This window comes from Lingula anatina, chromosome 2 (genome assembly GCF_051362555.1).
Source record: "Lingula anatina isolate TDL-2025a chromosome 2, LinAna3.0, whole genome shotgun sequence".
Taxonomy (NCBI): Eukaryota; Metazoa; Brachiopoda; class Lingulata; order Lingulida; family Lingulidae; genus Lingula; species Lingula anatina.
This window is the reverse complement of record NC_141768.1, coordinates 26,160,197-26,182,572: the sequence shown is the minus strand read 5'-3', so window position 1 is coordinate 26,182,572 and position 22,376 is coordinate 26,160,197. Positions and strand designations below refer to the sequence as shown.

Sequence of the window (22,376 nt, the reverse complement as noted above, 5' to 3'; positions counted from 1 at the left end):
AAAAAGTTTCCAGTCACAAGATAACAAATGGGGTCTTTGGCAGAGTAATTTGCCCAAGCCAGCCAGCCGTACTAAGCACAAGGTGCCAAGTTATAGCAGCACACTGCTAGATCAATAGTGTGCATGCGGCTATCATTGAGTGATTGACAGAATCAAGCCACGAAACAAAACACAATTGTTAAGAATACACAAGAACATCGCAGCAGTGCCATTGACACAGGCAGCCAAGTATAGTTTCCTTTTTAATTGTGAGATAATACGTTTTATTTCATAAAACTACTGATGAAAGATTGGAATTTTCAATCTCTGTCACTCTCTTTTGCTCCCTCTCTCCATCTCTCTGTTTTCATTAACCCATGTGACTTCCCGGAAGCCGGTGGGCATGTGACCTATATCAACCAATCCGAATGTGCAGGTTTTGGTGAGCAGCAGAGTAGAAAGGGGTTGATCACTCTCAAAACAAGGCGCAAGCGATGCCTAATAAAACCAAGAAAGATAAGGTAGGTGCCAAGAGTATTGAAGAAATATCAATGCATTTATATATATATAATTTATCTAAATATGTAAAGCTGTTCACTTGGCAACTTTGTCAGATTTGCTTTCGTTTGTTTCTGATTGACAACATTCCTGTCTTATCGCGGTCAAAGATCAGAGACATTTTTGTTTCCACTTTTTCCAGCCGGTAACGACAAAGACCACCAATGCGACAAAGAATGGCAACAAAGAAGCTGCAGAAAATACGGAAAACGAGGTTCGTTTCTCTCGTTTACTCCTGTTATCATGGCAGCCATGTTTGCAATCCAATATGGCGGCAAACGGGGAAACTTGTCGTGTGTCAACATTTCCCATGTTATTGTGATGAGAAAATTGAATAAAGAAAAATTTTATGGAGTAGATGTAAAACTTGCTTGTGCAAGTGAAACCTTAAGCCAATTTCGATATTCTTTGAAGTTGGGTATGAGCATTCACCTATTTTATGACAGAAATCTTGTCCTCGAGTAGACGTTCAACAAATAATATGCTATGTTATTGTTGGTGGGTGTTACAGCAGTGTTGATGACAATAACTGCAAAATGAGCTTGATCTTTAGGGTAATGAACACATTAGCAAATTAAAAAAAAGAATTTATATATAGATGTGATCTGTGCAGTGAGACGCAGCACATTATTGATATTTCTGAATTACAAAATTATCCTTTGGTGGTCATTGACCTTGGGATTATTAATTTGATAGAGATCTTTTGTACGGCTGTCACAAATCCTCTCTTCCAGATACATCAGAAACATGTATCAGAGATGTTGAGGTCATAAACTAATGCTGTCAGTGTGACAGTCCAGTTTAAGACAAGAGATTGTCATTCATATTTAATAATGTTTTCATCTCGAGAGCAATGTCTAAGAAAATATGCTAAGGCCTCTACCTTTATAAACTTTTCTGATGTCTTCGTAATAAAGGTAAATGAATTAATATGAGAAAACAGTGAAATTTTAACTGACCACCTATTAGTAGGCATGCCTTAATCAGACATTGCATTTATGGGTAAACTGTTTTCCCATGAGCTTGCTATATAAAATTTTATTTTTAGGATTGTTTGATTTGAAAGTTTGTTTATATTCCACAGAGGTATATTAGATCTAAAATGGGTTTTGAAATGAATTCAGTTGACATACTTGGTCTCCATGCCAGTCAAAATAGATACCACAATACAACTTCGTGTGAGTTATAAGTATGATTCTTATTCAAACAGATATTACTATGCCACCAAGAAGCAATCTTTTATTGAATTCATTTTTTTTTCTTCTTGAGAGTGTAGACTGATTCACTTCATGAGACCATAGGCATTAATTCTAAGTCCTTCAAATATTTTGTATTCCTTTAAAAGTCATGTTTTTTATTATATTCGTTTATGATTCTTATAATGGTTGCATAAGCTTTTTAAATTGAATGTTCAATGTTTATTATGTTGCTTTTTTTAGAAGAAAAAAGCAGCCAGTGTTTCTAACAGTGCTGAAGCCACACATCAACATCCACCCCCAGCTCCACTCACAAAACTGAAGTTTACTGGACCACCTCACGTTAAAAAGGACAAAAGACAGTCTTCTTCGCGTTTTAATATCAGCAAGAACCGAGAACTACAGAAATTACCCATGTTGAAAGGTAATGTGTTTTCATTTATATATTATCTGACTGAGTCAATTAAGCCTTGTATAACAACGACATTAGGCTCCAATTTATCACGTGTGCTACATCGTGCAAAAATGATTCCTTTTCTTTGCTGTGAAGGAATATGATTTAGTGTTACATATGGTCAGACCACTTTGATTGATTGCAAATAGATTACATTTAGTTGTATCTCCCATGCAATTTAGGGCCAACACCCAGCCTGCTTTTTTGATGATTCACACCTTAGTTTCTTTTTCGCTAGGCTACACTCTTTAAGATAATTGTATCTTTAACATACAATTTACAGCTGTAGCAGCTGTCTTTTAAGGCACATTATTGTTGCATTAACACCCGTATGATGTTTGGGAACATGGAGTTTTTAAGGTTGCCATAGTGATTAGAAAGTATAACCTGAAGACCATAGAGAGTTGGTCGTTTTAAAAATATATTTTTGGTTGAATGTTTTATTGTTAGCTGTCATCTAGGGTGTATTCCCATAGATTTTAGATCGATCTATCCCCGTGGGGAGTCTCACTAGATAACTGTCAAATAATCTGGCTTAATTGTCCGTCCCGCCTACTACAAGCTGCAAGGGGGTAATTAACTTTCGTGCCCGCTCGGCTGACAGCTATTTAGCGTGAACCCCCAGGGAGTTAGGTCGATCTAGGTTGGATCATCCTAATCTCTGGGAATAGGGTCTTAGTGTATCACAGCTCTGAAACGTTTTTAGTCATAAGATGGCATATTTCATTTGCTGGGGCATACTTTCAAGGATGGATAAGACGTATTTGAGCTTACCTTTTTAGACTGAGTAAGTACTAGCTAGAGGAAGAATATCTAAATATTTGGATTCCTCTTGGAAAGATTTTCAGAATATTTACTTCTGCCTTAGTGTGACAAATGATTCCAATTTCATGATGTACAATGCACACTGCTGTACAATGCAAATTATGGCAGTAATAGGTTCGTTATTATTTTTGTCTTATATTCACCTTAATAATGATGTTGAAACACGTTTTATTGGTTGAAGATGAATAATGAGTAGACATTGATTTTAAAAAGCATGAATTCCAGGTGTTCTGCACTAAGCAAATGGCTCTTTGCTGTTTTATAAGATACTAGTGTATGTAAAATAGAAGAAGAAAAAAATGGAAAATGATAATTTGAGTAAATAAGTTTGCTTTCCCGATAAAAAAGGGTGTAGGTAAAGGCTTTTCAGAAATGAAACTTAGTTTCCTTCAGAAAAAATCTTGGAAGACGAATATAACTGTGCCAGAGATATATTATGTTTGTATATTAATCGGGAAGTATACTACTAGTATTCATATTTGAAAATTTACTCTTCATGTTTTTATATGTCTGCATATCCTACCATCAGTCTTTCCCAATGCAGATTTTTTATAACCATTAAGCCCGTCAAATAAAACAAGGTACCTGGTGTAATTCATAGATGAAATGTACTGGAAGACTTGACATTCTAAATGACTGGCTTGTCATTTAGAGCTACATCATTAAATCAAAAAGATTTAAAGCATCGAATCCAAGTGCAAGGATGTGTCAAGCAATTATTCCTTAGTAGGAAAAAATTGCACTTTTCTCCCGAAGAAAATTCATTTTGGTGGGGGAATCCTGTATAGAACTAAACACCTTTGGGGTGGGACTGGGAGGCACAAGGGTAATTCTACCAGTGTTAGAACAATGCATCTACTTCGGATGATCTTTCTTATGGTACCATTTATCCTCTAAAGACATGTATTTTCCTTAAAATTCATTGTTTTGAACAAAATAACATTTAGAGATATCATTTTTACATTGTAAGGCAACTATCTTTATAAAAAATAAGTAAAATGAACTTTTCATCTCATTGTTGCGAGCAGGAAGAGAGGTGGCATTGTTATTTGTGAAGCTGGTGCCTTCTATATGTAAACAATCGGTATTGTCACTATGAAGGTCTTTGTTTATGTTAAAATCTCATGTCATACTTTAAACTCCTTTTTGCTCTTTTGTACTTAATGTCTACAGTTCCTAAGCATATCTGGGTATTGTTGCAGTTGGGACTTTATGACATATTTTTATGTTGTGTAGTAAAAAGGTGAAAGTCAAAGTTATACCTGAAAGTCACTTGATATGTTTCCTTATATTCATGTTACCAGTCTTCTTGTTGTTTTCATTTAAATTTAGACGTTCAAAAATAAGCCTTACTGCATGCTCTTGGCAAATATGCTTTAAAAGAACCAAGCTTATAGTAAGTACAATGTCCAAGTCGACATCTTGTTTGGGAATACATGACCTTGCTTAGATGACCATCGTCACGATGCATGTACAAGTTGAGTCTTTAGAATCCTTATCTCTAGTTTGCCAGGTAACCTACTTGGTGTAACAACCGTATCAGGTTGGGCTGGTGCAGAAGATGAAATCTGTGTACCTGCGGAACTTGCTAAGACTAAACAAATCACAGCCAATGTTTTGCTTTATGCATCCGCTTTCTCTCCTAAATCAGGATATTTATAATGAACTTCACTATCCTCTGCTGCTGTTGAGGTACTTGCCAGCATTCATCTGTTACCTGAGATCTGGTTGTCATTTGTAAATAGTATTTTTTTACGCCCATGACACAAAACTCTTGCATTTTTTAAGACTTATCTTGAATGACAGATGACCCTTTTAAATGTTATCCTACCATCAAGCATTGGTGGCTTTCAGTAAGATTTTATGTGCAAGTTGACAGATATAAAAAATGATCGTAGATAAGGTACCCATATATTGTAATAGCTGTCGACTTAGAAGCTGTTCCATTTTGAAAGTCATATAAAAAGCCATTACTGAAGTTTGTGTGAGGTTCATGTAGTTTGGTTTTTAATATGCATTTGTATATTCCAGTCTAGTGAATGTGTTGTGTAAAAAAGGGATCTGGTAAAATTGACTTTGAAAGGTCATTCTTGTCAAACTAAATTTACCTCAAAACTTCTAAACAGATGGCAAGGTGTTTTACATCTAACCTTATGCAAATGACCTTCAGGTGAATTTCAAAGGATCTTTTTAAATTAAGTTTATTATTTTTATACCACTGTTGAAACGAGATCAATACATTTTTTCCACTATACTTTATTTGAAATCTATTATATTTGAAGAATATTTTTTTAAATTTTTATAAAAGAATGAGTCATGTGTGAGTTTTGAATGTGTTTGACTCCAAATAATATAGAAAATTGAAATATTAATTTCGGTTATTGACTGATCGGAATAAGGCAAAAGGCATTTTGAAATATCTTTTTCATAACCAGCAAGATTTTCCATCACCATCTCAGTGAATTGTTTTAAATATAAGAAAACATGTTTTGCCTCATAAATTCCATGTACAATGTTTATCATGCTTAGAACATTTTTGAGAAAATACAGTGTTACACTGTTCTAAATGATATATGTACATAACTCCCAACTTGTTTGTAAGTACAGCTAGTCAAGAGAGCACTTATTGACACATGCAGTAACAATATCTACCTGTCAGATTTATCATTTTCATCAAAATAAATGAGATTCTGGTGCAATAGTATGCAGGTAATCATTTTCATCAGCTACCGGAAGTATGCATTTCACCCAGTGAAATGATATGTGGACAAAACCATTAGGTTCTATATGTATATAGAAGACTTGATTTGTCTTGATGAGTATTGAAATTATTAAGCTTGATTTATACTTGCTCTGCAGACATTAAGTAGACGCAAAACCTATGTAAAAATTTAAGCACCCACATGACATGCCAAGAAGAATAGCCTGTATATTAAAAAAAACTCTGTTTTGGAGAAAAAAAGAGGTAAATGACAATTTTCCAATACTTACTAATGGTTAATGAATAGATTCCGACATTCAAAGTTAGTCCATGTTTTTTTTTTCTGGTAATTATCTGCTATATGAACAGTTGTTATCCCTTTCATTATGTTTTGGTTTGTGTCCTCAGAATTGTTATTATTATTATTATTACAGCACTATACATTTTGTATTTGACAAATGAAATGTGATGGAAATCTTGAATTAATGGAGCTAAGTGATCTAGCAGTTACTAGTACCTAATTTTTTTCTGTTTTTGTCAAAAAGTGAAAATTGCTGCCCTTTTTGAGCAGTGAAAAGGTTAATTAAGAGCAAGAGGCAAGTATTGATTTTTGACCTATAATTAGCTGAGATTCAGGTGACTATGGCATTTTTAGTGCATACACTAATTGTTTTTCACCTTCCATTTAATGAAATTGAAATCTGGAATGTGAAGACAAACTAAATACACATTTGTTCTGTAACAATCATAGTATATGCTGAAATCGGTCTTATTACCAGTGGGCCCTATGAAGAAAACAGTCACAACCACATCATTTTGCTCTTTTGGTGAACATATTTATTCTTTTATTGCTCTGGATTGATTTATAGTTTTAAAGTTGATAAGCTGGAGGTTTGAACCAAGGCCACATAAGCACACTCCCTCTTCAGGCAGTGTTGACTGCGTAGTATTACCTAGGAGAACAGACTAAAGGGTAAGGGCTATGATACTGTTTGCCCCATCATGATAACAAAGGATTTTAGGCAGTTGTGAAGGTCAAGGTCCCTGTGTGAAATCACACCAACCACAACTGCAACAACAAACCTATCACTATTTCTCCAGTGTGGGTACACTGATTCCAGATCACAGTGAATGATGTTTTAGGTAATGTACGAGAGAAGGGGATCAAGAGGAGATCGAAAGCACACCTGTAGTCATCTGACAAATCAATCGCTTTGCCTTGCCCGCATAGAAATCTTTACAACACTGCCCCAGCAACAAGAATAATGTATCTTTTAATGTGATGACTGATACATCTCCTAGTAATTTATTTGATTCATTTAATGTTTAAGTTTCTTGGGTGCAGTTGACTGTGCAGTACAACTAATACCCCATTCAAACTGCCTTCTGAAAAATCATGACCTGATTTACTATTTATTGGGATAAATGGCCGTAGGATGAATATTCAGAAGTAAACAATTATTATCAGAAATAAACTGCCATAAGCAGCCCCTGCGTATAGTAGTAGTTTATATTATTGTTATTATAATATACAGTGCAAGAGATTTTATCTAATCCTCATATCTTTGTGACAATCTACACTCCTTACAGACTACAAGAAATTGATTTTATGATTTCTTTAGAGAATTGATCTCACTCTTGCATAAATTTTGTTTTACCCAAATTGCTGACATATTTTACGCAGCCATAATTAAGATATAAAACAGTTTTATCTGTGTGGTGAAATTTAAAAAAAGCTGAAGTGGCAAGTTGAGAATGTATAGATTTATAAAAGAATCTTATGGCATTAATAAACACCCATATTCCCAAGCTTCAGAAATTTGGGTTGATCAGGCAATATTTATGTTAACAGTTGTGCTCACTGTTGAAGACTAATAATTAGGACAAGGTCATGAAATGACACTTTTGTACAGCATGGGAACATAGGAGTACATATGCTTGCATAAATAATGCAGAGTACTGAAATCAATATTCAGCATACGCTCTGTTCAAAATGTTTTGAAAGGACACATTCTTGAGGACATCTGTGCCAAGAATTATTTAGCCCTTCTGGCATTATTTACTGATAGTCACAAGTTTTAATCCAGGTCAGCTAGAACTGCTGTTGAAGCACAAAGAAATTTATGTATAGGATGGGAACAAATACATCTCAGTTCACTTGTTTGCATAGCTTAGATTTTTTCTTATTTCTGGACCAAAAGTTAAAGTTTAAAGGGAAAAAAGATGTCAAAATCAAAAATGATGTAAAGACATTTTCTTAAAAGTCCCACTCCTCATTTTTTCACAGGCCAAGACCTCCCTCCAGCTTCAGCTCCATTCAAATAGGCATACATAAAGAGCTTCCACCCGTTTACATCACATTATTGATCCAGTGAGATTTCATTGTGATGTTGGCATGGCAATGCAAGCTTTCCAGTTGTAATATATTTAAATGTGATCTTTGTGAAATGAAGTTCAAGGAGAAATAAGTTCTATTGCGCCCACATCCTGAAGGCAGGCAAGCCTTGCAGTTCTAAACATTATATTCTGCGGACTTCAGCCTTTCTAAGGCCTGAAAAGAAAACCTCTATAATACAGTGGGAATCTCTTGGCACAGTCAGTTCATGATGATGATTGATTAAGACTTTTAGTTGAGGAAATATTAACACCCGTAAAGTATATTCTCAGATTCCAGCCTGAAATTAAATATCCAGGGGTTATTGATTTATTATATTTAACATCTATCTTGATATTTTTGCCACGGAGTAATGCAGCAGGTCTCTGCTATCTTGTCTTCACATGTATCTTTTCATCTTATAGCAAGTTACAATGTTCCTGCATTTGTTTTGTAAGAATGTTTGGCATAGAAAAAGGCAAATTGGTATTTATAACTAGTACACCTCAAACAATCCAGAAAGAAGTTAAATCTAGTAGTAATTTTAAAAAATTGCATTGGATTTTGCCATTCAGTAGCCTCAGTTAAGTGTTAGGATCAGCAGTGATATGAATAAAATCATTAAACGACTACTCGGGTGTTTTACCTTGCATGCTTTTGCGTGGAATTTCAGTTTATTGATGTTAAATACAAATAGATTATGGAGGCTGATTGAATAAAGTGGCATTTGCATAATGGCCTTAGATGCCATAAAGTGATACCATTGTTTTGCCCGTTGCAAGTTGTCAGGAATCGGATATTGATTCTGGTCCGTGCTCATGCAAAATGTAGCTCTGTATTAGATTATATGTTTACCCTTCCCCTTCTATAGACAGACTGGGTCCTAGCCCATGCCTCAAGTCATCTTGATCCATAGATTTCATATAAAGTTATGGTGAAGAAAACCAATATTGCTCTCCACATTGATTTATTCATTTAGAACAACTGCCATTACCTAGTTGCACTGTTGCTACTCACCATCGTGTGTGTGTGTTCTGTACTTGTATATGGATCAATGTTTTACTGTAGTGTTAGTTCTATTGCTCATCAGTCTTAAGCCAACAAAGGCTCTTGGTTTGCAGCAGATTAGAGCAGCCTCTAGAGACTAGACCTAGATTTTTGTATGTTGCATGACAGGAGCTAGAGTTTCTTTTTTGATAGGAGTGAAAACCAATTCTTTTTGTCAAGACTAGCATATTTCTTGGAAATGCAAGAGCAAGGAGAGAAAAAGGACTCCATAACAGAATGGTGGAAAATGAATGTAGCTCTCTAAGAAGACACCAATTAACCTGTAGTATTCTTGTTTTATTTCACAAACAGCACTGCAATCTGAGAATGGCTGGTAATATATAAGGTTGGGGTCACCAGAGATTTGGCCATGCTTCACCAACAGTACAGTGGCCAGCCAAAGGGGATCAGGCCGGTTGTAGAAAGACCCAAGGATTTACAAAATTTTCACCATTTCCCTAAACTTACAGATGCCACGCCAGCAGAGCGCGAGGACCTGTTTGTGCAGAAGATCAGGCAGTGTTGTGTGATGTTCGATTTCGTCCAGGACCCTCTGAGTGATTTAAAATGGAAGGAAGTGAAAAGAGCAGCCTTGAACGAGATGGTGGAATATGTGCAACAGAATCGGGGTGTTATAACAGATGCCATTTATCCAGAGTGTATACAAATGGTAAGTGAAGAATATTGCAATCTAAAAAATCAATAGTTTCATCCGCAGTGCAAAGACTAATCATAAATTATTTGACCAGACCCTGAGAATATTCATTTTTTGAAATTAAATATGAATTCAGTTCTATACAGATTATTTTATGCTCAGCAAGGGCTAGAACTCCCTTTCAGAGTGATTGAGTCTGTTTACATTGAAAATATAAATCGGCTGTTGATTGATTAAAGTAATTGAAACATGCAAATATATCACCACTGCTTTATTTTTATTATTTATTATTATTATTTTTTTCTCATATTCATGTGAGGTCTTGCATATGAAGGGAAACAAGTTGGTCATGAAGCAAATGTCTGGCAGGCAATTTCAGTGCCATATTAAATTTCTGACATTTTCAACTATGCGATTGCCATGGAGATTTGATTGAACTTGTCATTAACATGTTAGTTATATCACCAGATCATGATTGGTAGCAACCATCTTGTTAAAATATATTGGCTGATTCAGCAGTTAATGGCAATAAAGTGAATTCATTACCTCACATTATTTATAATTAATTGTAGGTTTTAAAGCAATAACATCTCTGGAAATTATACTCCTTTGATTGCTAAACCATTGCTTTATCTCAAGCATTTTTTTTTAATTATTATTATCATTTTATTTTATTTATTTATTTTTTGTCAGTTTGTTGTTATTTAAAAGGTGGTTTCTGAACAAGATCATAACCAGACTATACAAATAACCATTTCCATTTTTGTGCATTGCACATTTTATATGAAATCATTATTAATCTAAGATTAAAAGGGTATTGATTTTTTTAGCAGTGGTTAAATGTCAGCTTATGCAGAGGTCATTTTGTTTTCAAATATCATTTATTGTAGAAATGTCAATATATTATAATATACTAAAATTGACTTCAGAGCAGAATTTATCCCAGAGAGCTGTTTTATCAGTTTCATTTATGCCTCCATTTGACAAAATTTGGTGATATTTTTATAAATGAAATGATCATAGTTTGATAACACAATATATTCTTTGCACTTTTTTTGTTCTATCATATCATTTCAGAATGATCCAAATTATTCTTGAAGGGTGTGCTTTTACTATTAACCATTATATTCTTCACTTTACCAAAAAGTAGATGATTTTAAAACATAACAAAAAACACTGCAACATGACTAATTATTGTTGACATATTTAATTTGATAACATGATACTTGAATCAAGGTTGGTCATTGAAATATTATTGATTTGGTAACATGACAATAATGATTCTCTGCTTTCTAGTTTTCATCAAACTTATTCCGGACATTACCCCCATCATCAAATCCCACGGGTGCGGAGTTTGATCCAGAAGAAGATGAACCCACCCTGGAGGCAGCTTGGCCACATCTACAGGTGCTTTTATTAAATTACTTATTTTATTTATCAAACTTTATTGATGGAGGGTAAAAGCATAGTAAATCTAAAATTTATCTTCCACGTGGCCCTCAAGGGCATTCAGTAGAGCATGAGGGATGTTCTTAACAAAACGATTGTTATCAGACTATATCATTGGATGTAACTTGTTAGCTTGTGTTTTCCTTCAGTCCATGAACCGTGTACTTATTGTGCTGGGTGCTTTACGCAAGTTTACCTAGGGGGATTGCAGTCAAGTTTTACTTTCTGAATTTAGAATTAAAGCAGTTTTTGTTAAGTAGACACAAAAAGCTCTCTTTTATAGATTTTTGTTATCCTTTTTTTTTTAACTTCGTTGCTTAAAAATCATAGATATGAAGATGGCATACTTGTCTTGTTTTTCAATCACATGCCTTGTTAATTGTGATTCATTGAAATGGTTTGTCATTATAGATTAGTTTAAAATGGGATGTTTTTATACCCCTGTTACGATTGGTAATGTTTGGTGGTCTGAATAAATAACCTAATCCTTCATTAACCCGAGAAGATCACTACTTCCTGAATACATTAGTTATGAATTACGTGAAAAGTTATGGTTACTAATTGACGGACTTATTTAATCATCTACGAACCACATTTCAGTGTCAAAAAAATTGTCATGTTAAGTAGTTAACAGACTCTTTGTCTTGTTTGCCTTTTGAGTTTTACATAAAAAAAGACTCAATGTAATGTATGAACTTTTAACCATTTGCTTGGCAGTCAGTTTTTGTTTAACATATATTAAAAGTCCTGTTGTGATATGTTTGAGTTGGCTATGGAATGTTTTATGAATACTTTTGTTATTCTTTCCAGCTGGTGTACGAGTTTTTCTTACGTTTTCTTGAGTCCCCAGACTTTCAACCCAACACCGCAAAAAGATACATAGATCAAAAGTTTGTTCTGCAGGTATGTACAAATATACAATACCATATTATCATACCATGTAAGTGAAACTATTGTAATATTTGCATTTGGTCTTACAGTTACAGTTTCATGTTTAACACACTTGAATGGTGCTTAAATGGCTGGTTTTTTACTGAATTTGACTGGATGTAAAAGAATTTTGTATTATAAAGACTACACTTTTTTTTTTACTTTGAAAAGTAACAGAAATGTGTACTGAAAATATTGAATTTGATATCTAAGAATTTTCACTGGTTTGTTATTGAAACCATTGGAATACTCATACAATATTTACACTGAGAACAATGAACTGTCTAAACATCTCTATCTAATCTATAGCAGAACAGAATTCCGTGGCTAAAGAAGCCATTAAGTAGTCCGCAAAAACCCAGGATATTGGGTTCAGTGAAACCTGCATTTATTTCTTGCTTGGAGATTGAAGACAATTTTTGTGTGTTTCAGCTACTTGATTTGTTTGACAGTGAAGACCCAAGAGAAAGAGACTTTTTGAAAACAATACTTCATAGAATATACGGAAAATTCCTGGGTCTAAGAGCATATATCAGGAAACAGATAAATAATATATTTTATAGGTAAGAATTATATAATTATGCTATTTGATAAAGTCAATATCAGTTTTACATTGTAATGGATAGTAAAGTGTAATTGACAGTAATATGCACATGTTGCATAAATGTTAGCTGGCTTAAAAACTATCAATCTCAGTATATTCTAATGACAAATACATAATGAAACTTATTTTCAGGTTTATTTATGAAACAGAACGTCACAATGGAATAGCGGAACTATTAGAAATCCTTGGGAGGTATGTGTCCTTTATAAAGAAGTAGAAACAACAAAGTTTGAAAAACGGTACTCTTATAGTTTCATTTTTAGGAAATTTTCAGAAGATAGGACATTAATGTTGACAATTTGTTCATCAAAGAAAATTAAAATGGTTTTATGTCTGAGATATTAACTGTCACCTTCTGAAACAATCCTGGAAAGTGAATTCATACAAATGCTTAGACTAAATATGCCTTAGGTTCACAGTTGTTCAGCATTACAGAGAAAAAAAATTGATTGTAAGACATTTTATAATGACCCTTTTGGACATTTCTTGGCTTACAACATAATATCTCTGTAAACAATGTTTCATGAAAAAAAATGTAATGAATAAATGAAAACTGATATTTTAGTAGGTAAATTTTACTGAGAATTTTGGTTTTCTTAATGGGACTTGTTCTGTTGAAAAAGTCACTGTTGTCTTGGAATCTGTAGTTCTGGCATGTTTGTTTTGTGCATGCATTTTTTAAATCTAAAAATTACTTGCAGTTGGTGTGCATATATTTCAATCTGTTTACTTCCATATATCTTTCAGCATTATAAATGGTTTTGCTTTGCCATTGAAAGAGGAGCACAAAGTGTTCTTGTTAAAGGTGTTACTTCCTCTCCACAAAGTGAAGTCTCTCAGTGTATATCACCCTCAACTGGCCTACTGTGTGGTGCAGTTCTTGGAGAAGGATCCAAGCTTAACAGAGCCTGTAAGTAAACCTCCTCTCCTGTGTGCCCCATAATGTTTACAAACATACAACCATACCATGCCTTTCATTTAGTATACAGAGATATTGATTTTTTTTTGCCGTGTTTTAATCTCGTGGTCATAATTTTGAATGTCCATTTACTCCCTGTGTACTGATATAATGTAATTTGTTTATTGTACAAATGAAAGCTTTATTTGCAGTAATATTCGGAGCTTATTCTTAGAATGTTTCATTTTGCACTAAGATACATGCGTTGCCAAGGTTGTTAATATTTTATTCTCATGTTTTCAAAAGTTTAATCAAGTCTGGCACATTTGTCTGTATTCCTTAGATATATATAATTCTAGTCATTATACTAAGAGCAGATGAACATTAAATGGTTACAACAGTAATCACAAGATGTAAATACACGATCTACATTTTGCTCTCTTTCCCTATCCTTGGTTTTAGTCTTGACGTGAGATTTTGAACCAAGATAACACGTTTCTCTCTTTAACCACTGTGTACTCACAGTGATTTCTACATTTAAACTCTATTTACTTCCTGTTATACAAACCAAATCTTGCTTTCTGTTGAGTTTTTTTGCTTGTGTAAACTTAACTTTGGTCTGAAATAATCTTATTTGTTCTTGCAGGTGATAATGGGATTATTAAAATTTTGGCCTAAAGTACACAGTCCAAAAGAGGTGAGCTATTTCTTAATCCCAATAACTTCGCAAAACAGGGGTTAAGAGAAATAAGGAAGTTGTTTCAAAGAAATGATTATAAAACAATCCAGTGTTGTTTATATAAAAAAATTCGAAGGCTGCTCTGTTGTTGTGATCACGTTACATCCAGAAGCAACAGAAAACTAATGGAAAAGCTCTGTCATGTTATTGGTGTCATACACCTAATGATATAAAGCAGTCAAAAATATTAGCTTTTCCTCAGTTGTGAAATAAAACATTTCCTTCCTGAAAGGGGCCAGTGGTCCAATTGAAAATATTTTTTCTAGTTAACATGGCATTTATATATTTTTATATTATGCCATGTTTAATGCAGAAAAATTACTCTGATACTTTGAATTAAAAAGTCGTAGGAAAACTAAGAACATTGAGTAAAATATGGAGTGTTTTCATCTAAGACAGAGATTGTGGCAATGTCTGTTTTTCAGGTGATGTTTCTCAATGAGCTAGAAGAGATCTTGGATGTGATAGAGCCAGCGGAATTCACCAAGATTATGGTGCCCCTCTTCAAAAGGCTGGCGAAATGTGTCTCCAGCCCTCATTTTCAGGTATGCATAACTAATTTGATTTATTATTTTTGATTTATTCTTTTTTTATTTTAGTGTTATAATTTTCAATATTCACAATTAGTAGAAGTGGAATGGTTTGCTCCCTTCAGCTTTTTTTGTTTCTTTTATTTTTTCTTTCTCCCAGCCATAATTTTGTTACATTTACTTGTTTTATGTAGATTTTCAACTTGGTTGAGAAGTGTAATGAAAGAATCCCTATTTGAGTAAAAGCTGACTTAGAATTGAGGGTTAAGCCACTGAGTGAGTAGTCCAGCCATAAGTTGGACAGCTTGCTCAAAACAGAAGATGGCCTATTTTATGGCTGGGCAGCATGTTAAAATTTTCAGTAAACAATTAATTTTTAATGGGCAAAATTAGAAAGAAATTATAAAGAGGAACTTAATCGCAGTGTTAATTTGTTGAAACTTAAAACATCAGTGTGTCTAAAAACAAACAACTATAATTTTAAAAATTCCTGTATTTTGTCATCTTTATTCACATGCTTATGATTTCACTTTTATTCAGAACACTTTGGGCAATGCTCTTTCTTTTTTGTAGTCATTCCATGGAATGTTTATTGTTATCATTTGAATTTGTGACCTTATTTGTCCTCCTGTCAACCTGAGTTTGCCATTTTTATTATGTATTCTTTTTTATTTTATTTATACTGAATTCCCTTTATGTAGTTTTTCCTTGCAGCATGAAAAATTGAAAAAAAAAATAATCATAATATTTGGGAGAGACAATTGATTGAGGATGGGGTAAAATGACATTGCTTTTGTTCAAGTATACTGATATTTGCATGTTCTTGTTAAATATCAGTACAAATTAACAATATTCTTGTTATAATGATTACTATGTGGCAAAAAATGATATGAAACCTCTGAAGCTAGAGGTGCATGCAGACTCTTTACTATTGATTTCAGGTCAGTTTTGTGTACATTTGTATGTCTAGAAAATCAAGTGGCCTATTTTACAAAAATTGCTTAGTATTTCAGCCAAATTGCATCTGAAAGGCAATCCTTAAGAGCACATGGTCTTTACATGGAATTTTACATATAGACAAGATTGCAGTCATTTAAATACATGGTCAGCTCTCAGCAGTCTAAGCTGTGTCCTAAATATGTGGACTTCTTGTGAAATGGGCAACAATCTATTTAAGCATAGATATTGTTTGATATTTTGTGCAACTTTTTTCATAGGTTGCAGAAAGGGCATTGTATTACTGGAATAATGAGTACATCTTGAGCTTAATCAGTGACAATGTCCAGACAATTCTGCCCATCATGTTTCCTGCTCTGTACAGGACAAAACAGCATTGGAACAAGTAAGAGATTACAACACTACCTGCTGCTTCAACAGCTGGCCCATACATGTTGTACCTAATGCTTCGGCTATTTGTTTTGTGTTTTCTGTTCACATTTCTAGCTTATGTTTATTAAAAGATGGCACCCACTTCAGCAAATTAAAACTAACCACTTTTCTTGAATACTCGTACGTAAGCAGATTAACTGTGTTTTACATTGTGAGTTGACCAGTGTTTACAGCTGGACTAACCGAATGGTCATCTTTTAAGAAACATGAAAGATCTGTTAACAGCAGTGCTAGATTGTGTTAATAAACAACATGATCAGCTTGCATTGTGTTTCAGGTGTAACACCCTTTCCCCTTCCCCCCCTTATCACCACAACTTTGACACTTGATTTTTTTTTTCATCATATTACTTTCTCTCTGGCCTTGGGCAACTTTCTAGGTGGCAGAACGCAGCCTGTACTACTGGAGTAATGACTACCTGCTTGATTTAGCTCGTGAAAATGCTGCTGTAATCCTGCCCGTAATTCTACCGGCCTTGCATCAGACTAAAAATCACTGGAACAAGTAAGATTAGTACCTCAAGTTTCCCTCCAAGAAAACTTCCTTTGGTTGGGCAGAAAGTACTTAATATTTCTGAAAGGGCACTGTAGGAAAACCACCTCCTCGCATGCCCAGTTGTGTTTTATATTCCAGTGTTTTTAGATGGGAAGTTGAGGTGAGGAGACTGTGCTTTAACTGAACATTAGTCCTGCCTGTCTTGACACTGAACTAGCGCCCCCTATTGTTTTGTTCCCAAGTCACATGTTTATGTATAGCTGAGGCAAGGCCACACCTTCGCATGCTTGATAGATATCCTGCAAGTGCATCTAGTCCCATGAAGATACTAAATGTGCTTGGATGATGTCTATGTGAATGTGACTCATTTTGCATGAATCACTTGTGCAGCATTTTTTTCCCCTAAATGTGCCTTGATTTCATTATTTGAATCCCCCTCGTAACAGCCAGCTGTTTTGCTATGACCACACCTTTTCCCCCATGGTTGTAGCAACCATAGCACCCTTCTGACCAAGGCCACATGGTTACCATTAGCTTCCTTAGTGCACTTGCTTGTTGTCTTTAGGTGGCGGAGAGAGCTTTGTATTTCTGGAATAATGAATACATCATGAGCTTGGTCAGTGACAATGCCAGTGTCATACTACCTGTTATGTTTCCTGCACTGTATAAGAACTCCAAAACACACTGGAACAAGTAAGAACTGTGTGAATTTGCTTGTGCATTTTTTTCTTGAATTACTCTAAAACGTTTTTGACAATTTTCATTTTATCTTCTGAAACATGAAGTCGTTTAACATACACTTCAGATATAAATTACCACTTGAAATGTTTATTGGGTTTAATATAACAATTTTTCAAATTTCTTGTTTAAATGATCAACAATTTTATGATTCAATCATATTTAATGTTTAAAAGGGCACAAAAAGAAAAGATATTCGTGATTTCCATTGTGCCCTACTTGCATCACTTACCAATCTTTTCATGCCTGTGCTGCTCAATTACTAGCATTCATATTCTGTTAACAATTGATTCACATTTATGTTGTTGATGTCCGTCAGTCTTGTGCGCAGGTCACTCACAGTATGCATGAGGAAACATTGTCTTCTGATTAAGAAAAAAAAAAGTAACAGTGCAATTTATTTTACTCCAGAAAAGTTTATTGTACACATACTGTAATACTGCAAACACTTTAATCCTGAAATTGATCTAGAGAGTGTCCAACCTAATGTTTAAGGTCTTATATATATGCATTTGACTATATATACATTAGTCTTACTTATAATAATGATGATAATAATGCAGATTACTTAGATTTTAAGTATTTATACTTTGAAGGTACCCAGGAGTGACCTGCCACAAGTGAGACAATTTGTTGTTACTTTTCCTTTTCACTTAGCTTTTACCCCTTTTGTGCCTTAGTGTGGTTATCATTACAATGATATTGGGCTGTGCATTGGCAGTTTGACCACAAGTGAATGTGGGAGGAAGTTATCTGTATCATTAAATCAATATTTTATTCTGTTGTTTATATATACTAATTATTTGGCTGATCAAGGTAATAATTTAGATGGATAGGTCCTTACCTTCTGTGGTGTGCATTTGTAATATTTGGTGATTTAACTGTCACGGTGGTAAATTGAATGGGGTTATTACTGTTGCAAAATTTATTGATAACTTCCTCCTATTAAAAGCTTTTTTGCACAAATCGTTATTGCATATGAATATGGATTTAGATTCATTGTGATTGATACTTTTGAAAGTAGTATTATGACTTAGTTGCTTATAAATTAGGCTTAAAAGCTTTAGTTCAAAATAAAAATTCTGCCAAAAATGTTTTTTTTTTGTTTTTTTTTTGTTAATTCCCCCCCCCCCCTTGCATAAGAGATTGTTACTTGGCTTTAAGCATGCCCTATCTAGTGAAGATTTTGATCAAGCTTTAGATATTAAATGCATGTACATCCTTGTGTATGTAAAGTTGTTCAAAGCTTATTAGAAAGTCCCCTTTCCCCTTTTGCTTTATACAATGTTTTTGTGAGAGAAAGAGGAATGTGTATTCTTTTCTCATCCAGATAAATGTGTTGTCGGGTGGAGGCTGAGTCTAGATATTTTTGGAAAATTTTCAAGTTGTCTTTTTTTGTAACTTGTAAAAGGTAAAGGATTCATGGTAATTGTTAGGGGGAAATTCTCTATATGGACTGAATGATATCTTGCCTTTACAACTGGTTTCCTTTAGTTTCTTAAGATTGGTAAGGTATAATGAAACATTTATCATAACTTAAGTTTTTTGGTCAACTTAACACATATAATGTTTTGAGTGATAGATGTTTGGCTTCATGCTTGTGAAAGCAAAAGAGCAGATAATTTACATATCAATGATACCACCCCTTCTTTAACAACCCTGTGTGGAAAATTTGAGTCCCAGTTACCAAATATTCATGTTATGCATGACCTGCCTGATGAATTTCTAAGATCCACATATCTCATTATTCAATATCACATTTAGTTAACTCAGTTTGAATTGAACTATTTATTCTGGAAAAAAATCTTCTTGTTATCGTCTTCAGAGTTGCTTTTACATAATTGCTTGAGAAAGGTGTATTAGATGTATATAAATTGATACCTGACCTGGTAATAATCTGTATTTTTGCCTGTCATTTCAGGACAATTCATGGTTTGATATACAATGCACTGAAACTGTTCATGGAGATGAACCAGAAGCTGTTTGATGACTGTACTCAGCAGTACAAGGCAGAAAGACAGAAGTGTGTAAATTTTTATATAAATGGAATAAATTTCAAATTTAATGCTGTGCTTGTTTAAGACTGCTGTTAAGTAGAGAAGTCCTGTTGCAGCTTTGCAAACAAGTTGCCAAATTCATGTCTTAACTAATAAATTTGCCTTTATTTTTACATTTGTGAAAATTTTACTAGCACACAATTTAAACTGCAAAACAGCCGATAAAAATAGCAAGGGTTTTTCCATTGCAGAGAAAAGGAAAAATTAAAAGAGAGGGAAGATGCCTGGGTGAAACTGCAGGGCCTGGCACAAGTAAATCCCCAAGTAAGTGATTAAAAAGTTGAAAGTTACTGCACATTTTAATCAGATATTAAGTATACAAGTTTCCTAAGGTTAATTTTTGCTTTCTTATTGAAAAGATTCATAGCATGGCTAAAGGGTTTGGCATCAAGTAATCATTGATTTTCTTCAGTAAAGCCAACCATAGTGTTGGAATGTATCAGAGAGATTATTTTCTTCATGTCTAAATTTCTTTCCAGTACAAAAAGGTGGCAATAAAAGCAGACAACAGTAACCGGCCAGTTGATGCCTTGATGAATGATGAAGGGGACCCCACTGAGTTGGACATGTCTTTAGACAAGCTGGAGACTGAAGCCAGAGAGGTAAGTGTGCAACAACTATATGCTACATACTTAAGATATTTTAATGACTAAAAGGTGTTGACAGCATTTTTTGTTCTTTTTAGTTTTGTTTTTGTACCTGAATATATTTCGTTATGAGTGTCATATTGAGTGGTTTTATCATTTTGTTACTAATAGATGAATGATAAAGCTGTATGGACAATAAACATTTTTTATACCAAGATACATCATCAGATTGTGACTGCTAAATTTGAGTTTTTTATGATGATGATTTTGAAACACCGAGGAATGAGATACTTTTTGGAAAACTAAACTATGTAAAATCATATATGACAATTATGCTTTGATTAGGCACAGAAGAAGAAAAACAAGGAAAAGCCACTTCTGAGGCGCAAGTCCGAACTCCCTCATGATGCGTACACAATCAAGGCAATTGAAGGCCACAAGAGAGCCGATGATTACTTATCAACTAATAAGGAGACAAATGCAAATGCTAATGCTGCTAACAGCTAGTGGAAACATATCACATGGTTAATGGGGTCACACATAGTTTTTCACCTAGCTATGGTTTGACCCTCTCTCCGGGATCACAATGCAGCAGGGCTCTGCTTGCTAGACAGTGGCCATTTACAGTGATAGTGAGCTCTAAGTAATACACATTCCGCCTTGTTATTCTCTGCAGTGCTGATAGAGTCGAGATGAATAAGACATATAAAGACGTAATCATATTGGCAGAATAAGGTCAGTGGCTCTAAGCTTTTTATAGGAGGTAAATGATATCTGCACCCAGACACAATGTGCACCTGTAATTATCGATGATTACTAAACTGTTTATATTTTAACGATTAAGTTATTGGTGCATAAAAAAATAGAGAAATGAATATTTTTATTATTGTCTGCATCAGAGAGAGCAGCTTTGTCAACGAGAATGCCCTCTGTATGTTTTATTTGCATACGTAGCCAAAAATTGATAATTACTGAGTTGGCAGTGTTATGTAATATTTCTGCAAATGTCATTTTTAGTGTACAACAATGGATGTGACTTGTAGCATGCATGAGAAAATAAAGAGGAATTTATAGAGGACTATTTTTGTTGTAGAATAAATATATGTCTCAGTGAGGCTATTGTCAATACTTATAGTTGAGGCATTTTATGGGGAGGGAGGGAGGGCATTCCAGTTCTCTGCAGTTTATTCTAGGAACTGAAGGCAAAAGCTGTAGGTTTGCAATCATTTAGTGTGCTGTATTACAAATACTTCAAGCAATTCATCATGCTATAATGACCAAACTTCACTGTTTGTTGTTACACATGGTTTACAGCTATTCAACCATGTATCATCTTAGCTTTCCACCAGGGAAGTGATGTTAAATATATATATATATATATATTAAAACCTGCTTAGTTCAGGTTGTCTTCTCATAATATAAAGTATGGTTGGTGAGATGGTAACAAAAAACTGGTATCAGTGGAAAGAGTACAGCAGAAACTGATACAAATTGGTCTGCATAGCCTTTGTTCCTAGAGGGAGTACAAGCATGGATTTAAGAGGTTATTATAATAATTTTCACTATTATCATCCCCATCAAGTAGTATTACTGTTGCTGTTGTATCTCAGGGTCCAGACATCTTACTTGACAATAAAATCAAAGTGAAGTGGTACTGTCAAGAGGGCCAGTTGCCACAATGAAAACGTAAGAAAAAAAATGGATGTAGTATCCAATTGATTACTCTACCAACAAGTGTAGGAAAATTAGAAGTGATGGAAACAATTTAGTCTGTTTGCCTTAATCTTTTTCAAGATTCTTACATTATACATTTATTTAAGAGTTGTATATTTACACACCCATGTGGGGGCCTGATCATCAGAGGTGGCATGAACAGTGTACAGCCAATCATAGTATTCTCTTGTAAATTTTTGTTGTAAAAATAGAGACCATGTCAATTTATTGTCTGTACAGAGAATAAAAGCTATTAATGAAAATGGTGTATGCGTTTTAAGTTTAAAATTTTTTCAGCATAAAATGGTGACCCATCAATCATGTATTGAAAGCATCTTAATATTTGCCCAAATTTATGAAATTCTAGTTGGAGAATAAAAGATTATAAATTTGTTAATGTTATTTTCCTTGAAATATAATCATTTTAAATTTTTAATGTATAATTGCAGATTGCCTAT

General features: G+C 34.1%; 1 protein-coding gene across 5 annotated transcripts; it reads left to right on the top strand.

Annotated features, from left to right (window-relative positions):
- Nucleotides 1-315: 315 nt before the first annotated feature.
- Nucleotides 316-22,181, top strand: LOC106157885 (serine/threonine-protein phosphatase 2A 56 kDa regulatory subunit gamma isoform). 5 transcript variants are annotated; one of them, XM_013533674.2, is made up of 17 exons: nucleotides 316-500; nucleotides 680-751; nucleotides 1,977-2,157; nucleotides 9,605-9,804; nucleotides 11,086-11,196; nucleotides 12,049-12,141; nucleotides 12,601-12,731; nucleotides 12,905-12,964; nucleotides 13,520-13,682; nucleotides 14,317-14,367; nucleotides 14,835-14,954; nucleotides 16,157-16,281; nucleotides 18,158-18,181; nucleotides 19,483-19,584; nucleotides 19,810-19,882; nucleotides 20,098-20,220; nucleotides 20,551-22,181. In XM_013533674.2, exons 1-17 carry the CDS (start codon nucleotides 474-476, stop codon nucleotides 20,710-20,712), a joined length of 1,818 nt encoding a protein of 605 aa, XP_013389128.1. In that variant the 5' UTR covers nucleotides 316-473; the 3' UTR covers nucleotides 20,713-22,181. The 5 variants fall into 5 exon arrangements, with proteins under 5 accessions (XP_013389128.1, XP_013389129.1, XP_013389132.1 ...); XM_013533675.2 differs by lacking the exons at nucleotides 16,157-16,281; nucleotides 18,158-18,181 and adding an exon at nucleotides 17,389-17,516; XM_013533678.2 differs by lacking the exons at nucleotides 16,157-16,281; nucleotides 18,158-18,181 and adding an exon at nucleotides 16,708-16,832.
- The last annotated feature ends 195 nt before the right edge of the window (nucleotides 22,182-22,376 follow it).